At 46.3% G+C, this 13,912-nt stretch overlaps 1 protein-coding gene across 4 annotated transcripts in view; it reads right to left on the bottom strand.

Moving 5' to 3' along the window:
- Nucleotides 1-12,739, bottom strand: part of MECP2 (methyl-CpG binding protein 2) — an 81,420-nt gene extending 68,681 nt beyond the window's left edge. Inside the window, exon 1 of one of the 4 annotated variants that reach the window (XM_082205730.1) lies at nt 12,641-12,739. Coding sequence is in view for 2 of the 4 variants with exons in the window: in XM_082205729.1 (XP_082061855.1) it covers nt 12,484-12,518 (35 nt within the window). In the remaining 2 variants the exon portion in view is untranslated. Of the gene's footprint in view, nt 1-12,483; nt 12,592-12,640 lie in introns of those variants that run through there. The other 3 variants (XM_082205731.1, XM_082205729.1, XM_082205728.1) reach the window with 3 other exon arrangements.
- Between the last annotated feature and the right edge of the window lie 1,173 nt (nt 12,740-13,912).

Below are 13,912 nucleotides of genomic sequence, written 5' to 3'. Positions count from 1 at the left end.
ATTAGGTCATCACGGAACATCATGCTAATAATAATAATAATAATAATAATAATAAATAATAATTTAACAACTACTTTTATTATATTCAGAAAAGAAATGTTAACAACAATAAATAAAAGTTTCACCATCATAATCAATAAAGGAAATTGAATCATTGCAGTTCTTAGGTAAGTTACCGTATGATAAGAATTTACTATGATAGAATAAAATAATTTTAAATTGTGTATGTAAGTTGCCTAGAGGCATTTTTGTATTTGATGACTAATTGATATATAATAAGGTGGCATTGCTTCCAAACCATTGCATTACTGTGTTTTCTACATTGCCCTCTCTCTCTCCCTTCCTTTCCTTTTTTAAAAAAAAAACACTAAACCCGCTTTGTGGCAATTTTCTTTGTCTTTGACTGGAACTGCAGCTCCTGTGTAGATTGGAAGTATTGCTGTACCTGCTAGGAGGCAAGTTCTGTGGGGTAGCTGGTGATGTCCCACCTTTCCACACTGCTTGTCTTGTATTTTTTGTCTTGCTACATGGTCCCTACACTCATAGTCAGTCTTGATTTAAAAAAATATTTGTTTCCCCTCTCATCTTTATTGAGGAAAACACAATTGCATCTCTTTATGCTCATTTGCAGCTTTTTTTTTTTTAAGCTTCTGAACAGCAGCGGAGCAAGCTGGGGCAGCGCGTGTGCCCTGCGCCCAGGGGTGGGGCGAGCTGCCAGCGGGGTAGCGCGAGCCAGGGCAGAACGCTCTGCGGGAGGCGGTGGGCGGACCGTTTAGGGCAGCGCGGAGCCTGCGGGCGCCCAAGCCACTATGTCACTCCCAGGAGAGACGCATGGCTCAGGTGGGCTGCAGGCCCCGCGGTGAGTGCCACCCGGCATTTTGTCACCCCCCTCATTGGTGACATCTGGGGCAGCGTGCCCCCACTGCACTCCCTTCCTCCACCCCTGCTTCTGAAAGCCAGTTATTATCTTTAAAGTCGTAGGTGGCCTAGGCTCTGTGTACCTTAGGGAATACCTTTGCTTGTATATTTTCCCCAGTCTCTCAAGTAAGTGGGTAGGCCCTGCTTTCGCCAAAATACAATACCAGGAGCATGGAGTTTGGTAACTTCCGTTGTGCTCTTTGGAACTCCCCGCTCAAGAGAGATCAACCAGATTTCTTATCAGCTGCATTTTTGTCAGCAGATACAACATTTTTCTCGGTCACTGATAACGCAATTGTGCTTACTTGTAGATATTTATTATTGTTTTAACTCAGGGAGGAGTAACCCTTCAGATGAACAGAGGCAGTTAATACTGCACTGTTTGAAAACTAAGTTTCTTGAACTACCTGTGAAAGACAAATGTATCCAAACACACATTTAACTCTACAAGATAAAAGGGCAGGGGATACAGTTCACCCATTATCATCATCATCGCAGGGCTGTTAGCAAAAAAGTGGTGCTTTTGGGGAGGCGTGACCAATTAAAGGCTACTCATTTCTGCAGAACTGTGAGAGATTCATATTGGCAAAGAATTCAAAAGAAATTCCCGAGTTTCCACTCTCTGCAAGATAGGCATGTTGATCCTACTTTTAAGGTAGCCAACTGTGGTTAATTCTAACAATAATGAAGCATGTCTGCCTTGAGCCAACATTTTTATAGATCTACAAAAGTGTAATATCTTGCCTGAATAACTAACTTTTGAAAGACACAATGCAAAAAGATGCCCGGTATTCTCTCATCATAACTTGCCAATAAGCGTTGATGTAGTGCTCCTTTTTGAGTGTTCAAAGCTTTTCATAGCCATTACCTTAGTAACACATTCAACAATCCTATATGGTAAAGGTAAAGAGACCGCTAACCATTAGGTCCAGTAGTGGCCAACTCTGGGGTTGCGGCGCTCATCTTGCTTTATTGGCCGAGGGAGCCAGCGCACAGCTTCCGGGTCATGTGGCCAGCATGACTAAGCCGCTTCTGGCGAACCAGAGCAGCACACGGAAACGCCGTTTACCTTCCCGCCGGAGCGGTACCTATTTATCTACTTGGACTTTGAGGTGCTTTTGAACTGCTAGGTTGGCAGGAGCAGGGACCGAGCAACAGAAGCTCACCCCATCGCAGGGATTCGAACCGCCAACCTTCTGATCGACAAGTCCTAGGCTCTGTGATTTAACCCAGAGCGCCACCCGCGTCCCTATATGGTAGGCTGGTATTATTCCAACATGGAGCTGGGATGGAGAGTACAGTGGTGCCCCGCAAGACGAAATTAATTCGTTCCGCAAGTTTTGTCGTCTAGCGAATTTTTCGTCTTGCGAATCACGAAATCCCATAGGAATGCATTGAAAATCAATTAATGCGTTCCTATGGTCAAAAAAGGGACGCGGGTGGCGCTGTGGGCTAAAGCCTCAGCGCCTAGGGCTTGCCGATCGAAAGGTCGGCGGTTCGAATCCCCGCGGCGGGGTGCGCTCCCGCTGCTCGGTCCCAGCGCCTGCCCACCTAGCAGTTCGAAAGCACCCCCGGGTGCAAGTAGATAAATAGGTACCGCTTACCAGCGGGAAGGTAAACGGCGTTCCGTGTGCGGCTCTGGCTCGCCAGAGCAGCGTTGTCACGCTGGCCACGTGACCCGGAAGTGTCTTCGGACAGCGCTGGCCCCCGGCCAATAGATGTGAGATGGGCGCACAAACCCCAGAGTCTGTCAAGACTGGCCCGTTCGGGCAGGGGTACCTTTACCTTTACCTTATGGTCAAAAAAAGTCCAAACAAAGCCAAATTTGGTACAACAACAGTTTATTAACTGCTCTTTAAAGTCACACATACTGTAAAGAGCAGTTCAAAAATTGAAGGGAAAATAAATTAACTTTATAAACAAAACATGTCTTTGTTTTTAGACAAAGGAAACAAAGTCGCGAGACGTTTTCGTCTTGCGAAGCAAGCCCATAGGTGAAATTCGTCTTGCGAGGCAAATCGAAAACGGAAAAACCTTTCGTCTAGCGAGTTTTTTGTCTTGCGAGGCATTCGTCTTGCGAGGTATCACTGTATAGTGGTTTGCTTAAGGCTACCTAGCAAGTTCATGCCTAAGGCTCACAAAGCAATGTTGGGTGCTTATACACTTTCCAGAAACAAGGATTGTCAGTAGGTCATGCTGAAATGCTGACTCAGGTGCCAGAGGTGTTTTTGACAACACTAACATTAGCAACTAAAATAAAAAAAATTCATGCTGGTCAGTAATTGGTAGTCATCTAGTAAAAAGGCAAACTGCTAGCCTAGAAGAAACATTCTGCTTGCATATTTTGTATTTCAGGCTCTATTCACCTAGTGATGTGTACAGGAAACAATTAAAGGGGTGTGTGTGTGTGTTTACAGAGAAGAACATCATGCCTCACAATAGTTAATTGTGAGTTTAAGGTGCTGGTTTTGAGCTTTAAAGCCCATTGCAGCCTAGGACCCACGTACCTATGGGACCACCTCCCCTGGTATGCCCCGGGGAGGACCTTAAGGTCCACAAATAACAACATTTTGGAGGTCCCAAGTCGCAAGGTGGTTAGATTGGTCTCAACTAGGGCCAGGGTCTTTTCAGTACTGGCCCCGACTTGGTGGAACACTCTGTTACAAGAGATTAGGGCCCTGCGGGACTTGACATATTTCCACAGGGCCTGCAAGACAGAGCTGTTCTGCCTGGCCTTTGGTTTGGACTCAGTCTGACCCTTATGTTTCCTTCCCCTTATGGTTTTGATCTATGGGATATTATTAAAATGAGGCTGCATTTTAAACTGTATTTTAATTCCCCCCTCCCCTATTAGCCACCCTGAGCCTGGCTCTGGCCGGGGAGGGCAGGGTATAAATAAAAATTATGATTATGATTATGATTATTATTAATCATGCCAACTTTGTCATGGAGCAGAGGGGCACAATGCTGGGGGGGATATGAGTATTGTTTGGGGTTACACCCACTAAGGATGAAATCTACAATCTCATGGCCTACGGACAAAGCTATGAATCTGATCATTAGTGTTTACAGGAAAACGTTTACATTCAATGCCTTCAGGTCTAAATCAAGCACTCAAGTTTGGCCTGAACTGTTTCAACCCCCTGTGGGCATCCTTAAGGGATAAGACCACAACTTTGACTCCATTATTAAAGAGTTACTGTAAGTGAATCTCTATATATTGCCTGCACTCACTCTTTCACTTATTAAACATTTGTCAAAATCTAAATTCTGAAAGATTTGGTTTGATTTCTTAAGTGCTACCATATATGCTATGGCAGATAGATTATAGTCTCGGTACATCCAATTGTGCGAGGGAACTGTGCAATGGAATTTAGCCTCAGTCGCCAAAGTTTAGTGTTATAAGAGCAGGTCACAGTGAATCTCAGGCTTGTGCACATTCCACCCCATCCTCACGTACAACCATGAAGACTGAAGAAGCTTTAGCTTCTGTTTTAGATTACCCGCAGCTTGCTATGACATCAAATCCAAGAACTGTGGTTAGAGAAGGGTGGTCTAACATGTGGCACTCAATGTGTGGCCCTCAGCAACATATGTCACACACACCCCGCCCTTGTGCTGTCTTCCCAAAGCCATTAAGCAAGGTGCTGGGATTGGGGAAAGAGGTTTGAGGGCTCTGGCAAGGTCCTAGGGTCCTTCAACCTCCTTCCCAAAGCCTAATTAGCACTTTGCCAGCTTTGGGAAGGAGTTGGGAGGGCTCTAGGATGCTGCCAGTGCCTCACTACTCCTTCCCAAAGCCGGCTTCCTCGCTTAGACAGCTTTGGGAGGGCAGTGCATGGGCTGGGTGTGTGGGTGTCAATTTTTGGCCCCGCTCCCCCACACATGACAAGGCAGTGTGCGTGTCAAAGTACTCTTGCGGTCCACTTGGTATCAAAAGTTGGACCGCCCTGGGTTAGAAGAAATAAGTTAACCTCAAACCATTGTTTACAAAGCTAGCTTGCTTTCACTTATAGTTAAGATTAATAACAATTTAAGGTTCAGGCATAATGCTGAACTGGGCTTAATCTAAAAGAGAAATGGAAGCTTCCAAAATCCCCTCATAGCTATGCCAGAGGACAACAACAGTAGGGTCTCACTGCGATTTGTGCATGACCATGGTTTAGCATTACATGCAATGGTATATGACAACTGGTTTTATTGTAAGACCAACATTATACCCTTTATTTGCTGAAATAGTTTATATTCTCCTTCAAATATTTAACATTGCTGTTACCTTCTGTGTTACTCAACATATTTCTACACAGACACCAATTTAATACACATGTGAAAACAGTGCTCAATATGTTTTAAATCCACTTGTCTGTACTTGTCTTTGTCACATATTTTAGCCCAGCAACTGAAAAATTACTTTGTGTCTTAAATGATGCTCCAGTGGAAAGGTACAACCCTTCATACTACAATAAGAGAAATGGCTATATTAACTACAAGAGACTGGACCAATATATTTGACTTAGAAACAAAGGGTGGGGATGGGGCGAGTCATAAGGAAGTGGGATGAGAAAAATAAACTGGTCACCTAATTCACACTTAGATATAGGAAGACACAATTACAGATACACTGTTGTAAATTATATAAGCAGCTCTTCGTGTAAAAGGCACATATACAGTTTCCCACAACTGCAGCTTCTAAATGAGCAACGTAAGATTGTTGGTCATCTGCAATCACAGCCAGCTCTACTTTGATATCTGGATCACACCAAGTACAGTGGTGCCCCGCAAGACGAATGCCTCGCAAGACGGAAAACTCGCTAGACGAAAGAGTTTTCCGTTTTGGAGGTGCTTCGCAAAACGAATTTCCTATGGGCTTGCTTCGCAAGACGACAATGTCTTGTGAGTTCCTGCTGGTTCCCCCCCCCCTTTTTCTAAGCCGCTAAGCCGCTTATCAGCTGATCCGATCAGCAGCTAATAGTGCTAATTCGCTAATCCGTCAATGGGCTTGCTTCGCAAGACGAAAAAACCGCTAGACGAAGAGAATCACAGAACGGATTCTTTTCGTCTTGCGAGGCACCACTGTATGAGGCATGTGTGGATGTGACTGAGGAATTGTAATTGTGGGTCCATGACTGAAGCCATATACTGCCATCATTATGACAACACAACTAGATTTTACACAAATCATTAACAACTCCATGATTAAACCAATAGCCCAGTTTTCCACAAAAATTGATTCTTTGCTAATTTATCTCATGACACAGTATTTAATATAAAGATAGATAGATATATTAGTCATATTTCTATGTCATAGGGCTGAGACAAAAGGAACTGATATAAATTTGGCATATTCATAACATTCATTCCAAGAATCTGAACAGAACTGTAACTTATCGTCAGATTACTTAGGCCTCTGGGCAATCAGGATTTTTCCAATCCCAGATTTGATACTATGGAATTAAAGAGTAGTATTTGAAAGTTCTCTGCTCTAGAAGTCTCCTCAATCTACAACAGGCTATCAGTCAACCCAGGGAGCACACACATGACAGCGTATGTAGGGTCTGGAAAGCTCAACCTCAAAAATAAAAGACTGGTACAGTGGTGCCTCGCAAGACGAAATTAATTCGTTCCGCAAGTTTTTTCTTCTTGCGAGTTTTCCATCTTGCGAAGCACGGTTTCCCATAGGAATGCATTGAAAATCAATCAAAGCGTTCCTATGGAGACCGTCCGGGGACAGAGGGGAAGCACCACGGGCCTTCCCCTCTGTCCCCGGACCTGTTTTAAAGCAAGGGAAGGGGCAGCGGGGAGAATCGCTTCTCCCCGTTGCCGCCCCTTGGTTCAAAAGGGGTCCGGGGAGAGAGGGGAAGGCGCGTGCGTGCCTTCCCCTCTGTCCCCTCTTTTGAAGCAAGGGGCGAAGGGGAGAAGATCGCTTCTCTCTGTTGCCGCCCCTTGGTTCAAAAGGGGTCCGGGGACAGAGGGGAAGGCGCGCCTGCGCCTTCCCCTCTGTCCCCAGAGATTGCGGGGCTGGCAACGGGGAGAAGCAATCTTCTCCCCGCCACCCCTTGCTTCAAAAGAGGTCTGGGGTGCGGGGGCAAGCTTCGTTTTGCGAAGCAAGCCCATAGGGAAATTCGTCTTGCGAAGCAACTCGAAAACGAAACAACCTTTCGTCTTGCGAGTTTTTCGTCTCGCGAGGCGTTCGTCTTGCGGGGCACCACTGTATAAGACACCCAAGATGACAGGATGACAACAGGACATCACTTAGGACTAATCCTATATGTGTGCAGGGGATATTGTTTTTGTTTATTACTTTGTTATGTATTTTGTATTTTTATATTCTGCCCTATGATCCTCAGATGTAGGGTGGGGTAAAAATGTAATTAATTAATTAATTAATTAAACAATCCTCTTGCTATTTTTCCCTACTTCAAGTAAAGGGGCAAAATGGTTGAAGATCATCCTTCATCCTTCTCCTTACACCTTTTGTGTACATATGACCTCTGAGTAGATTCAGCGTATTTAGGGATGGGGGAAACACACTGCCTCTACGAACAGACACCCTGGGATCACCAGGAGGGTCCTGCAAGGAGTTATTCCTATAGATGATGGGTACCGTATTTTTCGCCCCATAGGACGCACTTTCCCCCCTCCAAAAATGAAGGGGAAATGTGTGTGCGAATGCAGGCTTTCGCTGAAGCCTGGAGAGCAAGAGGCATCGGTGTGCACCGACCCCTCTCGCTCTCCAGGCTTCAGGAAGCTCTGCGCAAGCCTTGCGAGCCCGGCGGGAGTTCCCACAGGCTCACAAGGCTTGCGGGCAGCAGCCTGCCGCCCGAAGCACGGGGAGTCCTCCAGAGGGCGCCCCGTGCTTCGGGCGGGTGTGCGCAAGGCTTGGGGCGGCAGCCGCGGCTGGGGGGGGAATAATATTTTTTTAATTCATTCCCCCCCCAAAAAAAACAGGTGTGTCCTATGGGCCGGTGCGCCCTATAGGACAAAAAATACGGTATGTAGTACAGGCAACTTCTGTGGAGAGTTTACAGGCAGAGAAATCCATCCATCAAATTCTGCTAGCACTGACAAATCAGATGCATGTGAAGGAGCACCCGCTTCAACAATTTGCCAGTACAATGTTCACTAGGAAGCAGAGTATCACCAAACAGAGCCAATGGGTGTTCCCCCCCAAAAAATCCAAAGGGGGGCACCCTCTTAACAGTGCCACATAGGCCAAACATTTGTTTCACAGCAACATGTCAGATAATGTTTTCAATAATAACATCCCAATTATAGAAAACTCTCTCCAGTTTAACTGGTGTTGATCCTGATGCATTTGCAGCACCAGTTAAAACACATTTATTTGCTCAAGTCTTTGGTGGAGATGGATACACTTGCCCTTGCAGAACCTGTTTGTTGCTGTTGTTTTAAGGTTATATTGTTTTTATGCAAATTTGGTTTTATCATGTAATTATATTTTATATTCTACTACCACCCTAGAATTATTCTAATGAAGAGTAGGCTAGAAATCCTCAAATAAACAATAAATTTCCAACCAGATAAAGAGCACCAATATTATAAGTGCTTTTTAATAAACAAATACAAACATGAACCAAAGAAGCAACAGTTTGAGACATCACTTAATTGAGAATGGGTGGCACAATAACATAATTGCAAACAAATAGAAAAAGAAACAAGGGACCTGCTAAGCAGCTGTTAAAGGTAGAAGAACTGAAACTGAAATTCTTTTTGGGGGGGAGGAAGAAGAGTACCCCCACTGCCCCACCCACCTCTAATTTCTACCAGAGGCATGCTCAGCAGAAAATGAGTCACAAATATTTTGTATTTTATGCACCTTCCTATGACACTGTAAGCGTGCATATTATTAGTGTTCACAACACAGCAATTTCATGATCTTAATCTATCATGTCCCCCAGGGCACTGGTATTTTACTTTGGGAGTAGCTACAACCCTATGGGAGATCAGAGATTTTCCCACATCAACACTAACATACCTGTGTAAAACTGAGTTCTTTAGACAAGTTAGATGTGAAACATGGTATTAAGATTCAATACCTGGATAGACAAGGCCTCACACAAAATTTAAATTAATATTTCACAAAAAGCCTACTCTCAAAATACCTCCCCCAAACTTATGACCTCTGCCTCACTTGTGAAAAGTGCCTGAAGTTTTTACCTTTTCAAGTTTCTCTCTGCAAAACTTGGCTAGAAACACAAAACTCCTGATATATCAAATGAATTATATGAACACCCTACTAGAAGCCACACCTTTTGTTTCACACCCAAATCTTCACCATGCAGTAAACAAAGGCTCCAGGACATACATTTGTAGCACTGTACAGAGATTTGTGCGAGATAAGGTGGGGCAGATCTTTTAACACAAGGAAGCAGCAAACATTCATAGCCAACTTATGTTTGGAATATATGCACAACATGAAGCAGATGCACTGCAGTGCTTATAAGGTTTTATGAGTAGAAGGATGGAAATGCCACCTAATCCATAAGGGTGAAGGTGACAAACATGATTGTACCACTCCAATGTCTGACATAAGCACACTCAGTTGTCTTGAGCTAGGAGAGGATTTAATTGGAGAAGCAACTATCAACCAAAACTGCAATAGCACTGGGAACCTGGTTTACAAAGAGCAAGCAGTGATATTATGGACTGGGCTGGAAAAGTTGCAAATAAATAGTTTGACAACTAGGATTTAAAAAAAAAAAATTGTGGCCAATTTAAGCAAGTTTAGGATAATACCTGCAAAGCCAATACATAACAGAAGCAGATAATAAGTGTTAAATAACTTATGTGAACAACACAATTCATTTCAAAAGTTATTCATGATAAAATCATTAGTGATATTTTCCCCCTACTCCCAAAGCACAAGCAGTGAAGGCAAAAAAAAAAAGGAAAAAGGATGAAGACCCGTTTTTATCCCTCTCCATATACCTACAGACTGCGTATAGTTGTTTTGTGACTGAAATGTTGTGATCACACAAGACAGCTAACATGAGAGGACATCAAATAGTTGATAAAGAATTGGTAATCATGATATCTGAGGATTGACAACATCAAAGTACAAAGAAAATGACAGTTACCATAAATAGAGTGACACCTACTTTCCCCTTCCCGCTCAGAGGCAGAGGACAAATGGCACAGGCCAGGCCACAAACATGAGCTAACAAGGGCCAAAACAGATGCCCATGTGTTTTTGAAATACGTGTTTGCCAGTCTAGCTATAAAGCAAGCGTGGAGGAATTTATTTTTAATACCAAAAAATGTGCAAGTGGAATGGGAACAAAATTCAAACCACGTGCTGTCCCTACCTCGCTGGGCTTCATTGCTTTGACTTTTTCTCCCAATCAGCAAACTTGCTATATTGGGAATGGGCTAGGAAAGAAAAAATCTTTAAGATAAGTGGCAAGGAGAGGTAAAGCAGGGGAAGAGAGTTAATTCTCATCACCCAAATGCTTTTAGTATTAAAAGTTAACTCCCTCACCCAATTTTCAAAACGGACTGGAAAGTTTGTGTTTAATAAGCACATGCACAGTTGGTTCGACCCTCAACCAATGAACCACTGCCTCTGCCTCCAATTACTTCCTCCTCTCTCACTCTGGAAGGTGCAACAGTAAGGGCCAAGTCTGCTGGGCAGCCCAACGAAAATGTTTATGTGAACAAGAAGATGTCCACTTGCCCTTTCTTTCTGGACTACACAGCAGGGAGAACTGGAGCCAACAGGGCTGCCAAAAGTGTGTGCACAACCACAGAAGGCAGAAGCAACCACCTCCCAATCATTCTGCTTGCTCACACTCTCTGTTTAAGCAGTATGGTGGGAAGGCTGGATACTGCCAAGTCAGGCAGTGTGAGCTGCTGCCACTGACCAAACATGAACATGCTCACGCTGTCAGTGGTACTGGATCCAGCACTCAAAAGGACATCATAGATAGGGCAAGTTCTGCTTCAGTTATCTTTCTACTGGTGGTGTAGCTGCAAGAAATCAGCCCAGGTAGCCCAACTGTGCAACCCAAAAAAGAGGGAGAGCAAGCAAGTAAGCAGAGTTGGCAGTTGTGCTTGTAAAAAACACAGTCGTTTCTGGTTGCTCATTCATTCTGGGAAGATGCATTGGGCCCAATTCTCCACACCTACCCTAAAGAGAGAGGAAATAAGTGGGTGGATCAGGGATCTGGAACCTGTGCTCCCCATGTTGCTGGACTACAATTCCTACCGTCCCTGATCACTGGCCATACTGACTATGTCATGCCAAATACAATAACACTAATGGACCAAAGAAGCTTCTTACCCTGAGGTTGAGCCTCCCAGAGCAAAAGCAATGATGGTGATAGTCTGAAGGCAATCACTACTCTTGCAAGAAGCAGCTACCACCTACTCTTGCTTGCATATTCTCTCTTTGAGGGCAGTGAAGACAGACAGCAGCTACTTCTGTACCACCCTGAGTAAGGGTGTAGGGGAGCAGCCACTGCCCTTACTCATCCACCAGCTCTGGGAAAGGAGACCAGGGAGATTGGGCAAGTCATGGCTGTAAGCAAAGTTCATGGCTGCTTCCAGTTAGTTGTCAGCCATCTAGAAGGCCCTACCAAGGTGCTTACTCTTTGTCTTTGAGTGGTGTGGCACAAAGGACAGGACCCAGTAGAGCCAACCCCCAACCCATAGCAAGCCATCAGCCACCAACCCTGTTGTTTCCTTGCCCTGCCTCACTTTCGGCGTGATGCAGTAAGGAGATTTGAACTTGTTAACCCCAATCCTCACCACCGCTTTGCCCAGTGGAAATGCACAGGTGAGTCAAGCAGCGCACACACACACACACACACACACACACACACACACACTGGGCACCATGGCACTTGGGATGGAGCCCAATAGTCCTTGCTGTACAACCCAGAAAAAGAAAGTGAAGAAAATGGGCAGAGGCACCAGCTTACGCTAAAGGAGGCCCAAACCACCATACCACACACAGCCTACAGGGACCCGCGCACTCTGCCCACTGCGCTGCCCACTTTCTGTCGGCAACGATGGGGTAGAAGCAAGCGGAGTGAGAGATGGAGATAAAGTGGGCCTCAGAAGCAGGCTGCCAGGTGTCCCCATCACCTGAAGTCCCAGGGCGGGCTGGGCAACTTGGCATGAGGCGCTCCACAGAGGGACTGGGGCGGGCAAGGCACCTGCCAAAGCAAGAGGGCCACGGCCGGGATGCAGGATGGGGGCCACGGCTGGCAGATGCCACCAGGGAGCGGGCACAGGTCACCTCTGACCTCGAGCGCGCGCCCCACGCCAGCCCCTCCCCTCCCCTGCCCCCCTCCGGGGGCGCGCCCCGCGCCCTCCTCCTCGCCCCTCCCATTACTGGGCAGAGGGGATCGCTGTGACGCACTCGAGGCCCTGGGCGCGCAGAGGGAAAGGGGAGGAGGAGCGACTGCCAGCGGAGAGAAGCCAGCGGCCGCAGCCCCGCCGCCCCGCCGCCCTCCCCGGCGCTGGCCATGGTCCCGCCCGAGCCCCCTGCGCAAGCGGCGCGATGGTCCAGCCCGGCTCTTCCCCACCCCCTCTCCCCGGGTCACTCACAGTCTCTCCTCATCTCCGCTCGGCGCCGCCGCCATTTTCTTCGCAGCGAAAAACCCGCGGGGGGGGAGGGGGGAAACCGAGCCGGAGAGGAAACCCGGAGAGCCAGACCCCGCCCTCTTCGCTGCAATTGGATGCCGATTCCCATCACTCAGGGTACCTTCACGGAGCTATTGGCCGGTGCTCTTCTACACGGGCGAGGCTGCCCTGTTCCCGGCGGCCGTTAGAATTGGCGGGAAGTGCTGTCAGTAACAACGATAAAAAGTGGGTGGGGGACAGGTGCCCGCGCTGCCTCTGATTGGCTCGTGAATGTTGTCTGCCTAATGATAGGCCCGTTGGTTCATCATTCACTGACGAAGAGGGCGGTGCAGAGTTGCGGGTAAAAGGCTTTTTGAAATGTAACGGATCTAACGGTTTTTTCCTTTCCCTTTTCTCGAAGTGCCTCAGCGGTCCCTCCCCTTTCTGTGTGGGTACGGAGGATACTGGCCTTCTCAGGGCAAAGCACCTTCCAAACACTGGTAATGGATGCCAAGGCCATGCCTGTTACTTGGTCTTGAATGTGCCCATCGAGTTACACCAAGGTCATGTTTCTGCAGCCATTACTCGCCCCATGAGGACCACCATGCCCGCTGGAATGTGGGTGCAGCCAGGCTGGCCCACCCAGTTGCCTCGGACAGCAGAATCCACAGGAGCAGCGGATCCCGAAGGAGAGCTTTGTGGTTCACCTCAGGTGCAATAATCTATCAATCTGGCCATGTGTGCAGCCTAGAACACCCAGGTCTTCTGGCACGGTTGTACTGATGCTCCACCTCAGTTACTCTATTGCCACGCTAAGGCCACCTTCCTCCATCCCTCCCCACTAATGCGGTCACTCATTTAAAGCCTTTCTATGGTTCCTGAAATGTACAGCTAGTCAAAGATAAGTGCCCAGCTATCATGTTGAAACAGCAGCACCAACACATTAAATCTCCCCTCATAATATTGCACTCTTGTCTTCTAGCAAAATAGCAACACAGTCTCAACGTATTTTCTACTCCTTACAACATGAATGCAAGCCAACTGCCATGCCTGATATGTTCCAAGCATCTGAAAGAAAATTATTATATCATGTAAGCAATTTTTGTTAACAACCAAAACAGTCAAAACAGCCGCTCAGGCCCAAGTACCTTGAGCACAGCATCTGCAATATCATTATTGCCAGGAACAGATTCAACACAGATAAGTATATGGACCTTGCTCTGTGCTGTGCTGCAGATGTAGCATGACTTTGCTCACAGATCTCAAGGGGGAAATAACCATGTTACAATTATAGATGGAGAATGCAGAGAAAATCTATGCATACCCTCTAACATTTCAAAGTTGAAAACTGGTAGCTTAAGTTTTCCTTTGGTAAACAGATGAAATACAGGTATCCCTCTGGAAGCTGTTGCCA

This window comes from Podarcis vaucheri (genome assembly GCF_965113315.1).
Source record: "Podarcis vaucheri genome assembly, chromosome: 17".
Taxonomy (NCBI): domain Eukaryota; kingdom Metazoa; phylum Chordata; class Lepidosauria; order Squamata; family Lacertidae; genus Podarcis; species Podarcis vaucheri.
Note: the sequence above shows the minus strand (reverse complement) of the source record. Positions and strands in the feature narration are given on the sequence as shown.